Consider the following 23,193-nt stretch of genomic DNA (forward strand, 5'->3'; position numbering starts at 1 on the left):
TCTACATAGTTATATAAATCATGTTTAGTAGGTATATTATATTAGTATGGTGGGAGGTTGTGTGATTAAAAAAATACATATTTGAACAATTTCAGGATTACAGTACAGGGAGCGAGTATGCCTGAACTCGACAGGGTGCAGGGGTGAGCCTCTGCAGTACCAGATCTGCAGTATCCACCCCTGTCCTCCCTCCGCACCTGAATGGAGGGATGAACAGTGCTCAAGGTATGTTATTTTGCCTCAAACTTTTCCGTCAGTTAAAATTATTTGTCTTTTTAATATTTCAATAGGTATTTTCTCTATTTGCATGATATATTCTTATGATATAAATGAATTTGTTTTAGTACAAATCATTCTGAAACATATTATTTCTGATTTGTATATTATGATTAACTCAAGGAGGGAGAGAATATTGGGCTGCTTATTACATTGGTCCCAAAAGTTTTATGATGACGTTTTTTTTTATTCGTTGGTTTAACAACTATGGGGACTTTTATTGAATTTTGAATGGTTGGTTCATTGAGTTGAGTGTCCAAACATTGTTATTATCATTGGGGATGTGCAGAAATTGTTCTGCCATTGTCATATCCTTTTTTAAGATCCTTGTGAAAAACTACATCACTGTTAATGATATGTATAAAGTACCTAGCAACTCTACAATTGTGATTATACATATATATATATATGTAGGTACAACCCCAAGCCGTACGAAGGAGACTATTACGAGTGGATTAGCGAGGAAGGAAAAGATTTTCCGTGCAGGCTTGATTGTAAACCAAAGGTAGGTCAATTATATTTCATCTAGACTATTGGACTAGCCCCTAGTCTCTAAGGGCTTCGCTCAGGGACGCCAACCCCCCTACAACACATATTCTTTTGTTTAAAAAAAAGAAAATGTTTATTTTATGGAGTATGTATTTTTTTTTCTTTAAAGGGATAGAGGGTTATAACAGCACTCCGTCAAATAGTCCAAAACCAAACCTAGACTGAAACTAAACTTCCCGAAAAATTGTGCCATTTACGAGATCTTACACATTACACACATATATATACACAATTTACTACTTTATAATATAGGATATCCATTCAATTCCCATGTAAAGTTTTTTTCTTGATGTATCAAATGGTCCGTTGATCTGTAAAACTAAATTTGATCTCAGGGAGGACCAGAAGAGAAAATAGTGACCATGAAGGAACGTGTTGAGGACGGGACACGGTGTGGCCACAGTGGCCTCTCTGTCTGCCTAGCTGGTAGCTGCCAGGTACGGTTATTAACTATGTAGCTTCAAACAGTGACAGATTGGGTCAGCTTTAGACTTCAAGCAGACTTTAAGTCTTTAATTATAAGAGATTAAAGTAGTAGGATGCCTATGCATATGTGTCTATATGTCAAATTTCATCAATATCAGCTCCTAATTCAATACAGGAAGCAACGTTTTTCATTTCAAGATGCGTAATTTATAAAGTTTCCCTAAAACTTATATAATTTTTACCCAATTATATATTTTTATCGTTTTTAGGAGGTTGGGTGTGATTTGGTAGTGAACTCTGGAGCTAAATTAGACAGGTACAACATTTCCAATATGGCTTTCAAACTGATTAATATCCGTTGAAGTAAAACCGGATCTAAGCCATACTGAAAAAATCATGTATAGCATCGTATTACAGATAATTTTCCTTGAATATTTAGATATTATTACCTTGGCAAGGATTTATAACAATTTTATGGGAGGGTACCAAAAACCTACCAAGAGAAATCGCCCCTAGAAAGAAACTAATCCCTCCCCTCCAAAATTAGTTTTTACTTTTATAAACTAAAATTGAAAATAGAAGGGGTTCTACCCCCCCCCCCCCCCCCTATCTTAAGTGCCCCTAGAGGCCTCTAGGGTATAGCCGCTATTATTGTAAATATAGTAAACAAAATATTTAACTTATGTTCCCCATCCCTATCACAGACATGAAAAAGAATTTATTTTAATCATATAATTCTTGTTTATGACTAGATTTTTATGTAAACAACTTCCTTTTAACCTATGACATAGACTTAATGTTATTTCTTCAGACTTTACAAATATAACTTAACAGTACTATTTTAAGTTGACCTTATTGAATTTGTACTGTAAATAAAGACTATTAAATGATTCTAGAACCAACTTGTAACTACATAAATATGTCGCTATACTGAAAAAATCTACGAATAAGGGAATAGCTAATCAAGTTAAATAGAAAAAAGACCAACAGTCATTTAGGCGAATGGAAATTTTTAATAAAATTGGGATGGATGGGAAATTGCACTGTAAATTACACTGGTACCCAAAAATTATCAACAAGTTTATCTTGTATATAATCTTGTATATAATCATTGGAGATGTACATTGTTCATCATCTATTGTCTTATCCCTTAAAATGTTGTCTTTTATTGCATTACCTTTCTTTTTATCCCTGGTTCAATGCTGTAGCTGAGATAACATTTTACTGCATTGAAAATAAAAATGGCCGGTTTCAAAGATTTTTAAATCATATGTTATTTTGTAAGACGCATTATAAAAAAATTATATTTATGGTATCTATTTGACTCATAACTAGGTGATACTCATTATTGTGCACAATTATAACTTCTAGAAAAAGATTCTACAATAAAAGGGTTGTTTTATAGTCTTGTTTTGATAATATTTACAAAAATATCAATCATATTCATTATTTAACCTTCTGTGAAAATATATTATGCAAGGGTCTTTAAAACCTGGCTACATAGCAGACATGAGTTTCACAGTTTCAATTCTAGCTGCTATTTGTGATTTCAAGAGCACAGACAAACATTTTAAAAAAGTTATTTCTCGCATCGTATTATACACAGCTTTCCGCGGATATAAAATGTACAATTGTAAGATTAAGCCTCTTGCTATGTATTTAAATGCAACGGCTGTAGATATAAATTTGATCATATTGATTGAACTCAATAACGACTGGCAATAGAAATGGTTTTCTAGTAATATTTAGGTTTACTGAATTATTATGCTTGTCCTTGGATCTGCTAACTTTTATACACTTTTTGTTCGTAAGGAAAGGAGTAGCAAGATTGAAGTATAACAAAACAAAAAGGTTTAGGATCATTGTTATTTTTAATCAGACAATAAGGTCATATACTACATCCTCAATGATGATAACAGCAATTACCCAAAATGTAAAATAAAATTAATTGGTTGAAATGATTCAACACTAAGGTATAGTTTGGGACCAAAAAATCAATATTAAAAAAAAAACTCCTACCCAAAGTTTATAAGCCAAGGAATAAGAAAACGCCATCATAATTTTGGGTCCCAGTGTTATTTACAGTCCAATTTCCCCTTCCTCTTAAGGAAAAATATATAATAGAATTGTAACTGTATTTATAAAAATAATTGTACCTTTGACTTCATCAAAGCATTTGATATATTATTTTATCCTAATGAATGTCTTTAAAAAAGAGTAAAATTTCTGCGTGCACCTCCCTGCATACATACATTCAAATGTATAAATATCTACACTTTTTAACTTTTCTACTGATTTAGACTCCTGGGACTTGCACAACTTTTTACCTGCCAGGTCTCTGCCACCTGCTTTAGTTTTATAAGTTTTGCGAATTTAACCATTACCAATTTCGAATTTTTTCTATCTTATTTTGATTGTGTAAAATATAGAAGAGTCCTTTTTTTTCTTTGATTTCTCTTGGGTGGTTGGAGATACCCTTCTAAAAATAATTATTTCCTGGACCTCTAAGATGTTTTACTGTAAAGAAGAACTATATCTGTTTAGCAGTTAGCGAAATCTTAAGCTACAGACAGAAAAACCATACTGCTTTAGAGAATATGATTTCTATAAAAACAAATAGGGAACAGAAATATATCTTTACATGATTTAAAATTCTTTCAACTAGACATACTGATTTGTCTATCTAGCTAAACTAGATTGTAAAAAATTTAAATAAATTCCACATTTTAATCTTGATTTGCTTTATGCAAAATACTTGAATTTAATGCAATCGACGTCTTTTTATAAATCAAAATGAGATTGTTTAATTCTTAAGTTTACTTATATGTGTGTGTGTTTTTAATCTTTCAGCCAGTCATTACGTAATGCTACAGAGTAGATGTGATTTTCTTGGCTGCTATTTAGGGATGGGCAGTTGAAATTTTCAGTGAAGAGTCCAGTTACATGTGTACATATAGTCTGTACATTGTTTTGTCCATCGTTCATGCTTCAAATAAGAAAAAAGGACTCTCATAAAGACTTCGTGATATTCTTTATTTTTTTTGCATATTCTCTTTTATTTCTTTTTGTTTGTCTATTCATGTTTCTTATACTTCGCTAGTTTTGGATTTATTTACTATTTTTATGGAACCTTTAAAATGGAAAAAAATTAATAAAAGTGGAAAATTAAATTTTTTCTCTCGTGTTAATTTTAGTAGAGTCTATACGTTAAAGCCTGAGTCAAGACTGGGACAAATTAGATTTGTTCTGTCTTTTTCGACAAATAGACAAGTATTCAGGCTATTTGTCATTTGACAGTTGTCCAATCATTCAGATAAAATGTACTAACATAGCAATTTTTCAAATTTGCTTGTAAATTTTTGTTAAATTATGAATAAATAATTGTATTTTAGACTTAACAAACGTGTTTGATATTATGTTGACTGTATTATTTTAAAGAAAATGTGAAATGATTTCCTTTTTGTGTACAATTTTAGTTGCCTTGCAAGGACACCCTATCATGCTTGTTGATTAGGCAGATTTACCAAATACTTTTACTTTCTAAGAACAACATATAGATTCTAAAAATAAGCAAAGAATTGAAAAATTTCGCAATGTATAAAAAAGTGAAATTTTAGCTATAAGTATATGTAGCAACATCACGTTAATAACAGTCTAGAATTTAAGACATAAAAAAGGATTAGAAAATGATAATACATGAGACTGATATAATCAAATCAAACAGTATTTTTTAAATAAAATTCTCATTATTAGACAGTTGATGTGACGTAAAAACAGACTCTAACAATATTTGGGAAGCTAGTAAAAGTGGCTGACTCAGATTATGACGTCAAAAAAAAAATAACCAATGAGAGGCCACTATAAATTTTACCATTGGTCAATTACAGTGTATACTGGCCCCTCATTGGTGAGTTTTTTTTGACGTCATAATCTGAGTCAGCCACTTTTACTAGCTTCGTATTTAGACTACTCAATAATACGTCTAATATCTAATTCTATACCTCTCTTTTTCTTGAGAACTTTGATCTGTGTCTGTGTTATTGCGTCTCCTAATAGACATAATATATCTAGATGGTCCATCTGACCCTAAAATTCATCAAACTTAAAAATGTTTTTCTAGCTAAAAAATACCTTGTTTTTTTGCATTCAAGTAATACAAGAGACGAAATTATTTGGGGATGTAATTTTTAATAAGCTAACTTTATCCTTAAGGAATTCAACTATTCATAGCTAACTTTTTATAGGTTTTCTTATGTGCTTCGAACTTTACTAGGAAATAAAATTTTACACGGTATAATTTACCCAAGAAATACTTTATTTTAAGAAATACGACTATTTTTATGTAGCTCATTATGCAAACGAAATAAAAAAATCCTACCATAATCTGTACACAATTTCAACCATTGTTGTTCTGAAACTGTTATTCTATTAGCTGATTTAAAAAGTATGTCTCTAGATTTTCCCTATTCGTCTCCTTGACCACTTTCCATTTTGTATGTGTATCAAATATTTCCAACTGTACCTTAACTATGCTAGTTTACTATTTAGTGTCAATCTTAAATTCTTTAAATTATTTCAAAGGTTTGAAAACAAACAATTCAGCTAATTTGATTTGATATTCTTGTACAAATTGAAATAGTTATTTTTATCTGGGTTTGATTTTTTGGATAAATTCCACCAAATTAGTTATAAACCTTTCCTGGACCTATAAGCTTTTAAAAATTTCATCCTTGTTATTTAAGGTGTGGCGTTTGTGGTGGAGATGGAAGTAGCTGCCAGGACGCCAGATACACATGGACAGTGCTGCCGCTCTCCAGATGTTCAGCCTCATGTGGTACTGGCCGCCGTATGGTGACCTGGCAGTGTGTAGACACCCTGGCAGCAAACCAGGTTGTAGATTATGGCCTCTGTGATGTAGGGAAAAGGTATGTAGATTTTTAGTAGCGAAGCTGCTCTATGTTTAAACCATGTTTTAAGCCTGTTCAAGTACTTAAGTTGACTTATTTTGTGGCTCACATTTTTATTGTCAGATTTTAAAGACGAAAAGAAAAGTCATTGCTTATGTGTCATATTATAGACATAAAAACAAATGTTGGTAATAAAAACATAAGAAAAAATCCTAATGAAAATGAAGATTGATTTTTTATTGAAATAATTATACAGCCATGGAAATTATAACTGTAGTAGGAAAGATAGTTGTATTAAGAATTAAAATAGAAGAGGGGCAACAGAATGAAAAAATTAGATAAAAAAAAGGTCTTTAGAAATTAATAATGCATGCTAAAGAACGTTTCCTTGAAATTGAGACTTTATCTTTATCTGTCCTGTGAAACTATTTGTAAGAATTATCTTCTGTATCTGTGATTTTAATTGCCTAATAAAACTTAACTATTTGCAAATCATTTGACATACAGTTAGGAGGTTGAAACTATTGTTCATCTATTAAAACTAAGTCTAAGATCATTTTCCGCTGAAATGCGACTTTTTATAATTTATACCTCGCCCAACTGGTGGAGACCTTTCTGCCTACTAGAAAATTGCTTTCTGCGTTATTATTTCCGACACTATTTGCTGATATTCAAAGATCTAATTGAAATTCGACACAGGGTTCCACCTTTTGGTCAGAGTTACATATAGCTCGTGCCCTCTCTATACTTTTACTTTCATTTAAGGATTATTAGTAAAAACTACTCAGTACTTGAATTCCAAATAATTAAGTTCATTATATATTGTTTTACTTTTTCAAGAGAGGAAAAGCCCTTATAATTAATACGATGATTCTTTCAGCCAAATCTTAAAAAGAATAAAAAGTCAACGTAGATTTTTAATGCAGGTAAAACATTTTCAACCACCCAAATGTTTGATGATGAAATTGTAAAAACTTAATTAAAATTTATTATTATTGTCAGGCCTGATATAAATATGGAGTACTGCAACTCTGAACCCTGCCCACCCAGGTAATTATTATTAATTACATATTTTTAGCATGCCTGACAGACTGACGGACAAAGTAAGTAACATTCTCATTACTCAATACTGGATGTAGTATATCTAAAGCAGCAGGCGAGAAAATCACAGGCAAAATGATTTACAAACTAGCTTTGGTATTAAAATTTGGTATTTTTCAATTTTTAGGCAATATTATATTGAATTAGAATTTTAAAGCAATAATAAAAAAGAAGACAACATTTATAAAGTAACACAAATGACTTAGATTATTTGTGATTTTTTGTGACTAAGCAATGATAAAGATATACCTAACAAAATTTAAAGAGCTTAAAAATGATAAATTGGAAAGTTTTTATTTTTGACTTTTTGTTATAATTAAGTTTAAGAATAATACAAATAGAAATAGAAATAGAAAATAATACAAATTATCGGATGTGATACATTTTAAGATAAAAATTAATCAATCATTTATCATCATTAACTTATTGTCCAAAGATTTCTGATTTATTGTCTAAATTCCAAATGCATGACCTAAAAAAATATATAAAATAGCTGCTAACTACGCAATTAATGTGCAATTAAAATATAGTGCAAATTGAGAATTTAGTTCAAAATATATTTTAATCTTGTAGATTTATTAGGTAATAATTTTTGAAAAGTTCAAAATTCAATTTAGAAAGTAAGATTTTGGAAGGTACATTTCTATAGTACTTGTATGTCCTTGTTTCAAAATAAACAATTAAACATATTTTGTTTACTATATTCAATTCATGTTATACGGCCAATGTAATAAACAAGGATGACAATTTAATCTTTACACGTAGATGACAAAAAAATTTTAATCAGAAGTTTGATTTCACTCGGAGAATTACAGACAACGGACCATGTGAGTTATATAATGGTAATTTGTTATAGGAATCTGCATAAGAAAATCAGTAGCCTATCTCTAATATCAGCTGAATAAATCTCATTTCAGTCGGACAGGCAAAGTTAGATTTTTAAAGTAGCTTCGCTACTAAAAACAACAAGTATTCGTAAAAAATTGTATAAAAGTGTCCGACACTTCAGCCTTATCTCGGCAATGTCAGGAATTTTAATCAGTGTCATGGACAATAATTAAAGAAATTAAATGTATATTAATGAAAAAGGCTTATCAAAACCCAAGTAGGGTTGGGTTGGAGGGCAATGACATTATTAAGTAACCCCCCCCCCCCCTGAATTTAAAATCTGAAGGCGAATTTAAATCTCTTAATTGTTTTGATGCAAATTATTAATTTTATAACCATTGATTTTTTAAAAAGTATTCTTATCACTTTTCCGTAAAGAAAAGTATAAAAATTGTGTGTGTTTGTGTTATATGGGTGTGTGTGTGTTTGTTTGTGTTATGTGGGTGTAGGTGTGTTAGGTATGCAAGGACTAATTGCAATACCTGTAACTTTTATAATAGAGGTAACATAATTTCTGCAACTTTCCGGCACAAATTCTTTTTTTTATCGAAAAGGTATCGTCTTATTAAAGCCAATTAAGAGTCTATTTAAGTAACTTTTCCATATATTATTCTTTCTTTTATTTAAAATTGTGAAATATAGCCATTGTCAGCTGGTAAAGAACAGGGTTAAGATTAATTTAACTGCCATTAACTTCTTTATCCAAAACCTAACTATGATTAGTTTAAAATAAGTCTAATATATAAAAAAAAGTGAAATGATAAGGAGTGAGAAAAACTTATTTGTGTTTGTGAAGACCCTAGCACTGGCAGACTTTACTATTTTGTACCATAAAAAGTAGACTAAAACATGTCTAGGGCCATTTTTGTGGACTACTAAAAATGAAAGAAATAGTAATAATGCTGTTTTTTATATATAAAATTAATTAAAATTTTTATTATTGTTAATTTAAGGAAATAAAATTTTTATCATAACAAAATAAATTGTATAAGCTAGTAAATTCACGATTTATTTATCCTGTTTGTGTGAAAATTTCTTTAAGTGTTTGAGTAGTAATTTTTGTGTGAATCATTTACTTTGGGTTCGAATACTTTTTTTTCTGTGAGTAATGAGTATTAAATTGTGTAGGATAGATTGATGTACATCCAAATGATGAAGTACCTAAAGTTTTTGATTCAACAAATTACAGATCATGTTTATAAAACTTTGGGTACTAGTATTCTTTACAATCCATTGTCTTCCTCTATGAAAAATTAATATATATTGTTACAGAAATACCTATTATTTTATTTATAGTTTGTAAATAATTATTTTTGCACAAATAACTTCAGCCTGCATATAATATACATATATTAAATAAGTAAATACCTTATTTTAAAAATTAATAAATTACTAGCTGGTCAATAAATAAATCTTGTTTCGTAAAGAAAAACAGTGTTGAAACATTTATTTACTTAGAAAAAGTATATTTTTCTCCAAGATTGTAAATATACAGTTTTATAAATTGACAGGATTATTATTATACATTTATATTTTTAGTCTTTTTAGCTTAAATTTTATCAGTATAAAAGGATATCACAAAATATAATAATATATTGACCTTTAACATTGTGTTGCCAGGTTCGAGGCTAGATGTAGCTTTACATAAAATAGTCATGCAAATCACTCTATAATCATTTGGTTAATCATGATAGGATTGTCGTGTATGTCTGCAATGCACAAACTATTATTAAGATATTTAGCTGTGCTGACGTTACAAACATATTATACAAACAATTTAGCTGTGCTTTTGCATATACATTATTTTTAAAAAATAATGTGATCAAATAACCATAGAAGTAGAGCTTGATATATTGATATTAATTGTGTAATTATTTGTTAGGTGGGAGGTATCTTCCTGGAGCCAATGTGATACAGAGTGTGGAGGATTTAGATCCAGGAAAGTTGAATGTGTTATGGATCATATGGATAACAAAATTAAGGTAGGTTATGTTCTGTAGATTCTTTTAGATGAAAGGTCAGGTTGCTAATGTGTTATAAGAATAGTCTGTTTTAAGGTTTCTCAAATTAAGACTAAGAAAAAATGGAAGGACCATATCGAAAAGTAATTCCTTATGTTTCATTTTCAAAATAAAAATGATTTCTGTTACTTTTAAAAAAATGTAAAATTAGTTATGTTTTGATAATGGTTATAGCTCCTAGAAATATTGGTACTAAACCCTCTCAATGTCCTATTTTTTTATATTTTTTTTCACCCATTCTTTTTTAGATGACAGAAAGAGATTGCCAAGGTGAGAGGCCAGTAAGCACAGACCCTTGTCCCCTGCAGGACTCCTGTCCAACGTGGTCAGCTTCCCCTTGGTCCCAGGTATAGGCCATATTCAGTTGACAATGTTTTAATCAATAAAGTTGTTAGCTTATTACTGCTAATTTTTGAAAGAAAAAAAAAATTCTGTAAAAAATAAAAATTCTGTAAAAAAAAAAAAAAACATATTTTGAAATTTTACCAAATGATTTACAGGTAGTATACTTCTAATTGACCCAAAAGTTCAATTTAGATTGAAAATAATTGAAAGAGGGGGGGGGGGGCGTGCTAAGGAATATATTTTAAAAGGAATAAGAGGAATTGTTACTGTGATGATCAGACAAAAAAACCATTACACATATGTAGAACTGAGCAAAACCTTTTTACATCAAAATTTAAATTTCTTTATCCACAAGAAAAATTTAAATTCTTTCTCCATTTCTCTCTCTCTCAAGCTTTTAAGGGATTTGCAATTTATCAAAAATTTTATGTATGGATGATGATGTCTATATATATATGTTTGGTAGATATACAAACCTTTCCTTATTTGTACATCTTTGTGCAATGTACACTAAAAGTTTTAAGGCAACAATGAGGAATTAATACATTTCAGGATTAGACTAGTATTATTTATCACATTTTTCATTTATCATTTACAAACATTAATCTAGTAATCAATGCCACATAAGGTAGTTGAGTAAGTTTCTTCTATCAGTACATACTCCCTTTTGAGTTGTTTATTTAGGTAAAGTAACTGTTTGGTGTATCTAGTCTTTACATTTTATGAACTCACATGTGGAGTAAATAAAGAAAAAAATGTTCTAATTTATTTTAAGTAAAAAACTTTGATATTTAAAGAAATGCTTATCAAAATCCCAAAATAGTTTTCTTCTTACTTTGCTCCCAGTAATTTTAATTTAGCTATAAGGAGAGTTATGATAATTTGGGGGATGATTAATTAACAATATATTGGATACCAGTTCTCAATTTTCTAGCCACAAACATCAAAGCTTTGGGGAAAGGGTTTATTTTTCCCCCAAAACTGTGAAAACCTTCATTTTACCCGCTAAAAATTTTAAAAATTAAAAAAGATTACCTCTCAAATCTTAAAAATATCTCATTTTACCCCCTTTAAAATAAAAATCTTAGATGTCCCTGCTCCATTAAGTGCGAATGAGGATTGTTTAATTTTAGGCCTTATGCTGTAGCTGCTGAGCATAGAGAAAATAAAGGCAGTTTTCTGAGAAGAATAAAAAATGTAGAACTGTCTTATTTTGTTATTAAGAAAAGCATTTACTATGGCCCTTTTTAGGAATGGGGTAATAATTTTACAAACAATGTAAAATTATTTAGTGCTTTTCTCTATTTGAACTATGTATGATTTTTTTTTCTTCAGAATAAACTTTAAAAGCACACCACCCTTTTTAACGTTGTAGAGTTGTCACACTATTTCTTTTACTAGTTTGTAATAAATTTCCTACTAATAGTAAAAAAAAGTGGAATGAATTTTTCATTCTAATATCAGCTGAAAAATTCTAAAACACGATGCGATAAGTAGCTATTATTGAATCTTTTTTATAGACAGCTTTCCGCGTTTATCAAAATAAAAATATAAGATTACTACCACTTTTGTTAGCACTAAGGAACAAAGTCCCTGACAAACAAAACTGATATGCTTTTTCAGTATGACTGAGAACCAGTTGTAATCCAGTGGATATTAATCGGTTTCAAAGCCATACTGGAAGTAACTACTCAAAATATATTATTTTTACAAATCAGAAAACTTATCGTATAGCCACCGTTTTTTCTGTTTAAAAAATTATGGCATCATCATAATGATAATGTTATAAAAAGCTGATATCACGCTATTAATCAACTTGAGCATCTTTAAATATTCAAATAAGAGATTTCTCTTTGTGAGACCCCCAACACTTTAAACATATCAATAAATAATGACATAACGCCCAAAGATGTCTCTAGGGGCACTTGACGGAAGGGAAAGGGGAGAGAGTATATCCACCCTCCACACAATTTTAGTTTTAAAAAGAAAAAGTAGATTTTTTTAGGGGAGGGGGTTTAATAATTTTTTTCTAGAGATGATTTCGCACAAAAAAAGTTATAAATCTTCCCTGGACCTATGAGAAGCTTTACTGCAAAGGAATAACATATATTTCATTCATTTGAATTTTTTTGGGCTCACCAAAATATGATTTTTACTTTTTTTTTCAGACCTCAGATTTATATATAGATATGAAAGGGTGTATTACTGTATCATCCTTTAAAAATAAACAAAGTCTTAGATTTTCAGGGTGGAAGGGGATATTGGAATTTAAATTACACCGGTACCCAAAGTTCATTGGATCAAAAACTTTGGGTACTTAATTAAATTTTGAAGGACAGCTTTAAGGACAGAAGTTTAATATAGTAGGTTCGCTATTTAGGTTGTATATCAATTTTTCCTCAACTATCTTATCCCTTTAGATCCATGCAGTCTCTGTCGTAGCGAAGCTACTCTTTGTATTTTAGTGTTTGCCTGTAAATAAACGACCTTTTAGCTTTGACTTATTCCTTCCGTCAATCTTGTAAAAGATTATGAAGTTTTTTACATTGAATTACATAACCCAAGCTTTCCAATAATTGCAGTAATTTAACTATTTGTTTTACTAGTACACGCTCGCTCATTCAAAGGCAACCTTTGGGTAGTTTTATCAAATCTCGATTGGTTGTTCAAACTAACATTGTTCTAACTTTTCAACCCATAATTCAATTTTAGAGAAACCATAATTAATCTTATCCCGTAAGATCCCTAAAAACTGTGTTGGTAGAAATTCTATGAATTCTATCATCCTTGTTAAAATATTAAAACTAATACTCTGGCATTTTGTCGGGTATATATCATTGATACGAGTATCAGAAATAAACAAATTAAAATATATGGCCCATATTTATCTTACTTTTCATGGATATTTTAGATTCACTTTAAAGCCTACAAGCTGAAGGCAAAAATTTAAATATTTTGTTGACTCTAAGCAGTAGCGTGCAGAGGGGGGGGGGGGTGTCAATCAACACCCCCCTTGTATTAAAATTTAAGAATTACCTTCCCCTTTTTTTTCAACCATTACGGTTTCATACCCCGTGTGAATCGCTGTGCACGACACGGATTTCAAGTCTTTAAATAAAATTAGTAATTTTCAATATAAAGATATTTTTTTTTTTACATAAGAGGCCTATGTATCATACAAAAATACTGTATTATTTTCATCGCATGTATCTATTATTACAATTTTAACAAACAAACGCTCAAAACTTCTAAAGAAATTACCCTCATAAAAATGAAAAAAAAACACTCAAAGTCCTTTTAACATAAATTTTGTATTTTGAATTTAAAGATAAAGCAATCAATCACATACTACATAGGGGGTTGTGAGTTTTATTTTGAGATGCGTGCCATCTCTTTATATGCCAGTTCCTCTTAAGTTAATTACTTACATTTTTGTTTAATTAAATCTATGGACGGTTAATTCTTTAATTACAAGGATGACAACTTTCAAAAACAGTAAAGCACAGATGTATAAAACACTCTAGCAATATATCAAGAAAAGTCAAATGGACTGACAGAGTAAGTTAAATTAAGATGCATCAATGTCCCAAATTTTGTTTTACTAATAATCAAAATTTTATTATTTGATTACAATATACATACAAATTATTTGCGCTACTTATTGATATAATTGTCCTTGTTTTATTATCGAGGGTAGCAAATTAGCATATAAAGCGGGACATTTGGATGATAGATGTTTGAATTTTAGCCTGGCTGCTGTATATTTACAGTTTTTGGGCTATGTTGTCTTAATTGAGTAGTTTTTAGCAGGGTAGCTACTCTATAATTCACTTTGTCTGTCCTTCCATTTTGGAGAAAATCTGATTTTCTCGGCCGCTGTTTAAAATGAGCAGCTGAATTTTTGTGAAGATTTCCTGTACCAATGAGCGAAGATATAATTAAAGTCCCTCCACAGATTATGACGTTATACGACAGAATAGCCAATGAGAGGCCAGTATACACTGTTATTGACCATTGGTAAAATTAATGCTGGCCTCTCTTTGGTTATTCTATCGTATGACGTCATAATCTGTGGAGGGACTTTAATCATCTTCACAATGAGCATCTCTAGTATAAAATTTATTTGGTCCGTCGGTCATGCTACAAATGACGTACTACAAATTTATTTTGAAGGTTTCGTTAATATCTTTAAATACTACATCCTTATTGTCGAAATAAACCATTAAAATTGTACCTTAGTCAACAACTGTTTCTATGTTTGACAGGGTCACGACTATGTCAGTTTATCAGATTGAATTTAATTGGTGAAATTCTGTATTTGCCAAATATCCGTAAGATTTTTAATAGTTTTATTCATATAAGGAAATTTTACTGATTATTAGAACATGCCTTTAGGGCCCGGCAGCCGTGCGTCAGATGTAAGCTTCAAGGAAATCAATCTTTTACAATTTAAAAAAATCAGCTTAGAGTCTAAACCTGATATAAATATGTCAATTCCTCTTATCAAAAAAATCAAATTTCTAAACGAGTTTATATTTGAGGCTTAATCGAGGCTACCGAGCCCTGCATGTCTCTATTTACCAAATATAAAGAGAAAATCAATGGATGATATTAAGAGATAAGACAATGGATAATAAATTGATGTACTCCCCCAATCACAATATACAAAATTAAACCTTCTTTGACCCATGATTAAAAAAGTTGGTTAAAATTTTGACACTACTAGTTGTAGGAAAAATAGTTTTTATTCTGAATAATCCTTCTCCCAATATTAAAACTTATTTATTATTAATACTATGCTAAAGTGTCTTAATATAAATTATGTATAATATTTTCTCAATTAATCTTTTATATCAGACATTTATGTCTTATATATCTATCATTTTAGTCTATTTTCTAAAACAAATAAACTTTGTATCCTTCTATAATATAAAGTAGTAAGTTTTATTTGTCTATAGCATAAGGTTTCAATATTTTCTAAACCGAATGAGTTCTCTATTTCAGGGAAGTTTCACATAGATCCTGGGAATGTTTCATTTTATTATTTATAGATTTAAGTCTTAAATATCATGACTTACTGACTTACATACAGACAAAGTAATGGAAGCAAAATCTTAAAGAAAACGTTTTGTGTGTAAAAATTTATGTTTATTTTTCTTACCGTTAGAAACAACCATGTTTTTGGGTATATGTGTTTAGTAGTAGTTTTAGTGCATATATGTTAGTGTTTGTGTGTGTGTATGTATGTATGTGTGTGTATGTGTGTTTGTGTGAGTAAGTGTGTGGGTGTGAGTGATGATTTGTCATCATAACATAACATAGATTCTGCAGACGGACAAGGGATGACAAATAAGAATAATTTATGTGTCTTAACTTTTCCACCAACTAAAATTAGAAATGATTTTGAAGTTTAGAACAAAATCATAAAATTTTTTATCCATTGACATCTCTTTTTCTTGATTCTCTGCAATATCTATGCCTAAACTTCTTTTATCTTATTTTTATACTAGCGGCTACGCCCCTAGTGGCCTCTAGGGGCACTTGAGGAGAGGGGAGTCGAATTTGATAACCCAATTTCTTATTTTAGATTTTAAAAGGAAAAGTAAAAAATTATTTTAGAGGGGGGGGGGATTTTTTTTAATTTTAGCTAAAAAATGTTAAAAAAATTTTTTTGGGAGGGGTATTTTTCATTTTTGGGGGGGGTTGGGGGTGTCCCACCCCCCAAGAAAATAGTTATAAACCTTACCAGGACTTATGAGAAGTTACCCTGTTAAGGAGAACCCGATCGGTTCAGCGGTTAGCGAGATCCTTCGGTACAAACACACAGACACACAGACATACTGTTACTTTAGTATAAGGATATTCATTTTATGCTTTTTTTCTTTCCCTCGTTTTTATATTGCTTCCTTTCTTTTCTTTTTCCTGGGATCTAAACGAATAAGACAATGGACGTTTAATTGAATGCCTACCCAATGATGAAAAACAAAATTACCCCTTACATTAAAACTATCAGTTGAAATTTTTGAACACAACTAAAATGGATCCAATCGATCAATCTGTAAAAAGAATGTACACAACGTTTTTGAATAAAAGAATAAGATAAAGTGGTTATAAAACTTCGGGTACTACAGTAATAAACAGTCGAGCGTCCCCTCCAACCTTGGCTATTCTCATACTATTTTCATGGTTACCTCCCCCATAGATTTTATCCCTTTCCCCTCCATTCGAAAACTTTAAATTTACACATCATCCATAGATTGATATAGAATAAGAATAATGTAGCTTTTTGCACTGTTTAGCCTCTGCTAAATGTATTAAAACAAAAACAATGTTTTCTTGATTAGCAAGGCAACAAAACACAGTTAAAGGAGCAGTTAACGATCGTCATACAGACTTTAGTTAAAAAGTATTAGCTGCAATTTTTGACTTTTGCTATTTAGCTTTGAAAACTTGTCATGCTATTATAGGAATCGATATATCATTAATTGGATCTTACACCAGATTACCATATACTCTAATGTAGTAAAACTCGTAGCTGGATACAATATCGATAATCTCCATCCATCCCCTTTACCCCATTCCCTTGCCTTCTAGTGGATGAACTAACTGACCAAATAAATGAATTCCATGTTAGCAACCTAAATTGACGACAAATTTCCCCCTGTCAATATATCCACCTTTATTCTATATCTATAGGATAATTTCTATTTCAGTTTAATTCTCCACTATTCTCTGGACCAACCCAATATTATGATACCAAACTTTACAGTTCGTAATATTTACATAAATTTCAAGGCATAGAAAAATTCTATCAAAATATGTTTTACAACAAAAAGTCTATCAAATTAAAAGTAAAATAAAAATATGATTTTTTTCAAGAGCTTTTACTAAAGGTTTCACTAATTTGGGCTTTTTTGTAATTAGTCAATAATTAGTTAGAGTTTTCAACCCATCACTAAATAAGGAATTTGTGGTATTAATTGTTTATTTTTATATCTTTCATTTATGTAAATTTCTGCATTCGGTAGTTGTTAATACAAGGGGAGAAAGTCCATTTTTTTCTACTTTCAGACGAATGGATATAGGATAAACGTGGATATAAATTTGTCGTCAATTTAGCTTGCTCATTTGGTTAGTTTAATGGTTAGTTCGTTCATCCAGTAGGAGGGTAGGAGATAGGGTAAGGAGGGTGGATCGGTAGTATCGTTACTTTAGCCAGCTGCAAGTATTAATATATTATAGAACATAAAAATCTGGTTCAACATCCAAGGAGTAATATATCATTTTTCATACTACTTTTATCCTTTTCTGATAAATATACCTATCCAAGCTTAAATTCAATATTTATAAATTTGTTGAAATTTCCCTCCATACCTTCTCAAAGTTCTACACCTCACAAATTCCTTTAAACATTTCTAAAATTCACTTAAGCAAGAAATTACTTAAAATATCTGTGTAAAACTGACTGGATGCTTAAAGACAAATAAATAAGCATTTACAAAACAATTTTGGTGTTACCTTAAAATTTTAGGAGAATTTTAAGCTAAAAAGTGAAACCCTTTATTGACTATTAGAGGCCTCTAGGAGCACTTTCAATATAGGTTTGGGGGAGGTATTTTTTTCTAGCGGTGATATCGCTCAATAATAGTTATAAACTTTCCTTTGACCTATAAAAAGCCTCATTTTAAAGGAGAACAACAAACTTCTCTTCAAACACATAGACAGAAATACATCTTGTTACTTTATTTAAGGTTGATGTATGACGTGAAATATCAGAAAAAATACTTACCCTAAACATACAATAGCCACGCTGCTCGTTATCTAATTTGACATGAGTTTAGACATACGTCTGGAATGTCCGGTCCCCCCGCCTAACACACCTTAAATCAGTCACACTGAAACTGTTCTAACATTGACTAATTTTAGAAGAGTGCTTATTAACAATTTTTTCGCATCCTATTGCAATATAGGTCCGACAGACTGACGGACCAAGATTTAAGCTATATATCCTTATTAGTTGCTGAGAACTTTAAGCCTCTCCCATTCGGTTTCTTACAGACAAACGAACGGACATACGGGCTTCTAAAAACTCTTTTATAATTACTCTATGTAGATCTGTTTTTCTATAAGATGCCAAAATCATGATTAATTTATGTGATGATTACGATGAGTTTTGGATAAAAATTATCAAAATAAAATGAAATATGCAATGCATCATAAAATGCAATGTCAGTGGCGCAGCCATTAGATAATTTGTGTTATCTTTAAGTCACGTATTCATTGAAAAGCCTAGACTCTATAGTATCTATTTCTTCAAAGCATCTAATTTTGATTATATACTATATATTTAAGAAATTGTTGATCTATTTATTTATTGAATTTAAAAATATTCATCTCTACCCATGATTATGATTAAAACTAAAAATAACCTTTGTTTATGATTCATAAGATATTTTAGGCATTTTTGCTTCGTGTTGAGGGTTGAATGCGTACAGACGCGTTATGACGCGACGCCGTAATTACTCATTTAAAATGACGTATATATAGATTTTCTAGAATGGGCGTATGATGTCATTGCTTTAGGTTGCCTGCTAAGATTTTAATTCCCATGGACTTCAAAGCATTTTATTTTGGTGGGAGTCAAATGGGGTAAGCCAACATATAGAACGTCTTTGTTAATTACTACAAACATTAATTTAAAAGAATGTCAGAGTTTCTCCCAAAAAAGTTTCTAATTTTTTATCCTTGCTTAAAACTCAAGTTAAAGTTATATGTAGGGATTGAATTAGACACCACCCCCCTCTCCCTTTATTTGAGTTTCAAAAAGAAAACATAAAATCCCCAGTCCCTAAAAAAATAGTCATTAAACTTTACAGGACCTATGAGAAACTACATTGTAAAGTAGAACCATATCGGTTCAGTGGTAGTGAGATCCTTCTGTACAGACAGGCAAAAACCATGTTACTTCTATATAAGGATTTATAGTATTAGATTCAAAGAGGTACAATGTTCTGATATTTATTCTTTATTTTTAGTGTAGCGTAGAGTGTGGTCTTGGTACTCAGACCAGGGAGGTCAAATGTGTTCTCAAATCTGGAGAACCTAGCTCTTTTTGTACAGGTATGTTTATTTATAGAAATACCCTATTTTTTAAATTCTATAGTATAGTACTAGCGGCTACGCCCCCTAGAGGCCTCTAGAGGCATTTAAATGTTTTTTTTTATTTTAAATATCTAATTTGAGAAATAATTTGTCTATGTTATTAGCTGTTAAATTCATGTCTCTACGCAGTGCGACTACGCTAGCGACACTATGCGGCGGAAATATTTCAATTTTTTCGATTTTATTGTGATTTCTCTTGGGAGGGTGGTGGTACACTCCCCAAAAATAGTTATAAACCTTCCCGGGACCTATGAGAAGCTACTCTGTTAAGGAGAACCCGATCGGTTCAGCGGTAAGCGAGAACCTTCGGTACAAACACACAAACGCTAGACATCCTGTTACTTTAGTATAAGGATAACATAGATTTACATAATTTCTCATTTATTTCGACCTTTTTTGAAAAAATGCATTTTTTGTTGTCTTTTTTTCTAGGAAGCAAACCAGTTGATATACAACCCTGCACTGCGGACTGTGCTTTTAAACCAAAAGGTAACTTTTGAAAATCTTCTTAGTAATAATTATGATATTTGTTGCATTTCATTAATATTAACTCAAGCCGCGCAATTTGTTTAAAAATGTACGCATTCTTTGTACATAATTTAGGTAGCTTTAAAGACTTTTCTTACAGAATCATGTAACCTATATAATGTATTAATATTTTAATACAAATATTTTTTTCTCCATAAAATAAGTATGTACTAAGTCTTTTGGTTAAAAATATGCATAATTGTATGCTACAGTATAAGAATAGGGTAAACCAACATACATCTTGAAGCACAAAAGATTTCTACATAAATAACATGTATGTGTATATATAAGAGAATATGTATGGAAAGAAAGTAAAAGTAAAAAGAGTAATGTTGTCTAGGATTTTGTCCTAATATATATTTGCACACAATTCCCTCTGCAATTTATCATAACCAAGTTAGAACTGTGTAGAGAGAGATACTATTTATAGTGCACCAAACATGGTTATCCACATAGGGTGGACAAATTACATAAGGACAGGGACGTCCATGCTTTGAGGGGGGTAAAAAGAAAGGTTTCAAAGGTTTGAGGAGGTTAATTTAATTTAATTTCAAAAATTTTGAGGGGGGTAAACACCCATTTACCCCTATTCTTTGACGCAAAAGCATAAGATTAGACTTTCTGATTTGTTTTATTAATTTATCAGTCAATTATCCATCAGAATTTAAATACACTGAAAAGAATCAATCTTATTTTATCATATCAGTAATTAACATTCCAATAGATATTTTTGTAATTTGTAATTATTCATACAAAAATCTTTTAATTTGTATGGGCTAGTTAGTTATAGGGGGAAAATTGATAACATCCATTTAGGTCAAGATATTGTAATAAACTACTTATTAAAGAATTTTTGCCTTTGTTTATACTTACAACTAGTTTCACGCATCTGACATGTAGAAAACACAGAAGTTTAAAGCAGTTACATAACCTAAAATAATGAAGCGAATTTGTCTTGTTGGCATTGCCAACCAAGCATTCATACACAAACAGATTTATGTTTCCACTTTACCGCATCTAACAGCATAATTCACCATGCTCAAATATGAATATGAATATATCTTTTGTTACCAATGAATACATGTCTTGCTCTTCCCAACAATAATATACCAGGGTGAATGGTATTGTAAAGTGACAATATATATATTTTTATTTTCATTTGTCAGACATTACCATGGTACAAAATTTGTATTACATGGTTAACTTTTATGAACAACGTGCACATGTTTTTTCATCATTAATCGAATAGAGCTAGATAAATTGTTAGTTTCAAAATGTTCTATTAATCTATATAAAATGGCTGTAATATTTTAGCCCATTTACTGATTGTTTGATCCTTGATAAAGTGTAAAGAGAATATATTTGTATAAGGCATGTCACTCATACATCTATCTTTATTTATCCACTTATATTTCTACATTTACCAGACTTTTAGGATCATAGGCAATACAACTATAACCTGCTGGAAATATTTTGTGATATTTACATGTTATTAACTTCATATTTTTAAGAATTATCCCAAATGTCTTTTCATTTTTAGGATTAGAATAATAGTATTTTAATTTAGTCACTATTTCCATATTTCGGGTATAGTCCTTTCCACGACATCCCTCCATAAGGAGCGATTCTTCGTATTTTTCACAGTAGCTTTTCTCCTATTTCTAGCCCCTGCGGGGGGCTCTAACCCTGCGGGGCCAATTACCTAACCCTGTGGGGCAATCACCTAACACAATATAACCTAACCTAACCTAAAATAACCTATAAAAAGCCATTTTAAAAATACGAAGAATCGCTCCTTATGGAGGGATGTCATGGAAAGGACTATACCCCATATTTCTTATAAATTAAAGAAACTTTTAAACAAATTTAGATTTTTACAATGAACAGATTTTAAATGTGATTTATTCTTGTCCTTATAATGGATTTCTGGAAAGTAGTTTCGTTGCTTTCATAACTAATGGTAATACTTATTATCTATTCATGAAAGTAAAGCACAAATAAAGTTTTTAGCTAATCAATGTTATAAGTTTTCTAGCTACATGGAAGCAAGTTTAGATTTTAAATTAATTGGACAATTCTACAGGATAAAATATGTCTCTTAATTCCTGTCCTACAATTGTTGAGACATTATCTTTTTACACCAAAATATATTCTTATCTTGTCTTGTAATACAAATATATTTATTTTATACTTTGACATGTCATTCAATCTTTAATATATTTCAATTACTTTTTTATATTGCATAACTATATAAGAACTATAGGGATAGATTATGAAAAATATCGCTGAAAGTTATTTTATTGACTCCTTTCCTGTATTTATTTTGTTTATGAAATGAAATTTTTTTCTTAAAATGTACCATAGCTAAAGATTTTTTTAAAATATCTCCATGTTAGATTTATTACGTTAAAATTACAATTTTGGTGAATGCCTTAGCTCAAAACTTGCAACTAAGACTTCCAGACAAAGATCAAGCAATTAAATGGATGATGTTGAAATATATATTAACCTAGCAGTTTGATATTTTCGACCATCTGACAGGTTTTTAATAATTAATATTTAAAATTAATTCCTATTTAATAAAGAAGTAAGTTTTCTGAAGCTTTAGATTTCAATAACTACTAATTCGATCTAGCTCTCAACTTTAAGAAAGCCTTTTATATGTCCAAAAAAGGTTTTAGGCTATTTGATTCTAAGATTTTAGTTTTATAGTTTTATGCTTCTTTACTTACCTAATCCTAGATGCTAAAGGCGCCGTCGCTAATATTACATATATTTAATGTAAACTCGAGTATTTTCAACAGTGTACTTTTTATATAGTAACTTGAAATTCGTAGATTTTTATATGTAAGATATAGTTTTTAAAATGAAAAGGAAAATAAGTTGGGTAAAATTTCTATGATACAGAATAAATATTTTATTTATCACCGTATGAATTTGTATAAAACTTTGGCGTATATTTTATGTTAATTCTTATTCAAACTTGTAAA

General features: G+C 30.3%; 1 protein-coding gene across 2 annotated transcripts in view; it reads left to right on the forward strand.

Moving 5' to 3' along the window:
* Positions 1 to 23,193, forward strand: part of LOC145304424 (protein madd-4-like) — a 111,333-nt gene that overhangs the window by 41,261 nt on the left and 46,879 nt on the right. For both annotated transcript variants that reach the window (XM_080146307.1, XM_080146314.1), the window contains exons 4-13: positions 96 to 225; positions 691 to 781; positions 1,161 to 1,262; positions 1,521 to 1,567; positions 5,994 to 6,176; positions 7,161 to 7,208; positions 10,030 to 10,129; positions 10,417 to 10,515; positions 19,549 to 19,633; positions 20,108 to 20,164. In XM_080146307.1, coding sequence (XP_080002433.1) covers positions 96 to 225; positions 691 to 781; positions 1,161 to 1,262; positions 1,521 to 1,567; positions 5,994 to 6,176; positions 7,161 to 7,208; positions 10,030 to 10,129; positions 10,417 to 10,515; positions 19,549 to 19,633; positions 20,108 to 20,164 — 942 coding nt within the window. The remainder of the gene's footprint in view (positions 1 to 95; positions 226 to 690; positions 782 to 1,160; positions 1,263 to 1,520; positions 1,568 to 5,993; positions 6,177 to 7,160; positions 7,209 to 10,029; positions 10,130 to 10,416; positions 10,516 to 19,548; positions 19,634 to 20,107; positions 20,165 to 23,193) is intronic.

Source organism: Acartia tonsa, chromosome 2 (genome assembly GCF_053477335.1).
Source record: "Acartia tonsa isolate MP-2025a chromosome 2, ASM5347733v1, whole genome shotgun sequence".
NCBI classification, from domain to species: Eukaryota; Metazoa; Arthropoda; class Copepoda; order Calanoida; family Acartiidae; genus Acartia; species Acartia tonsa.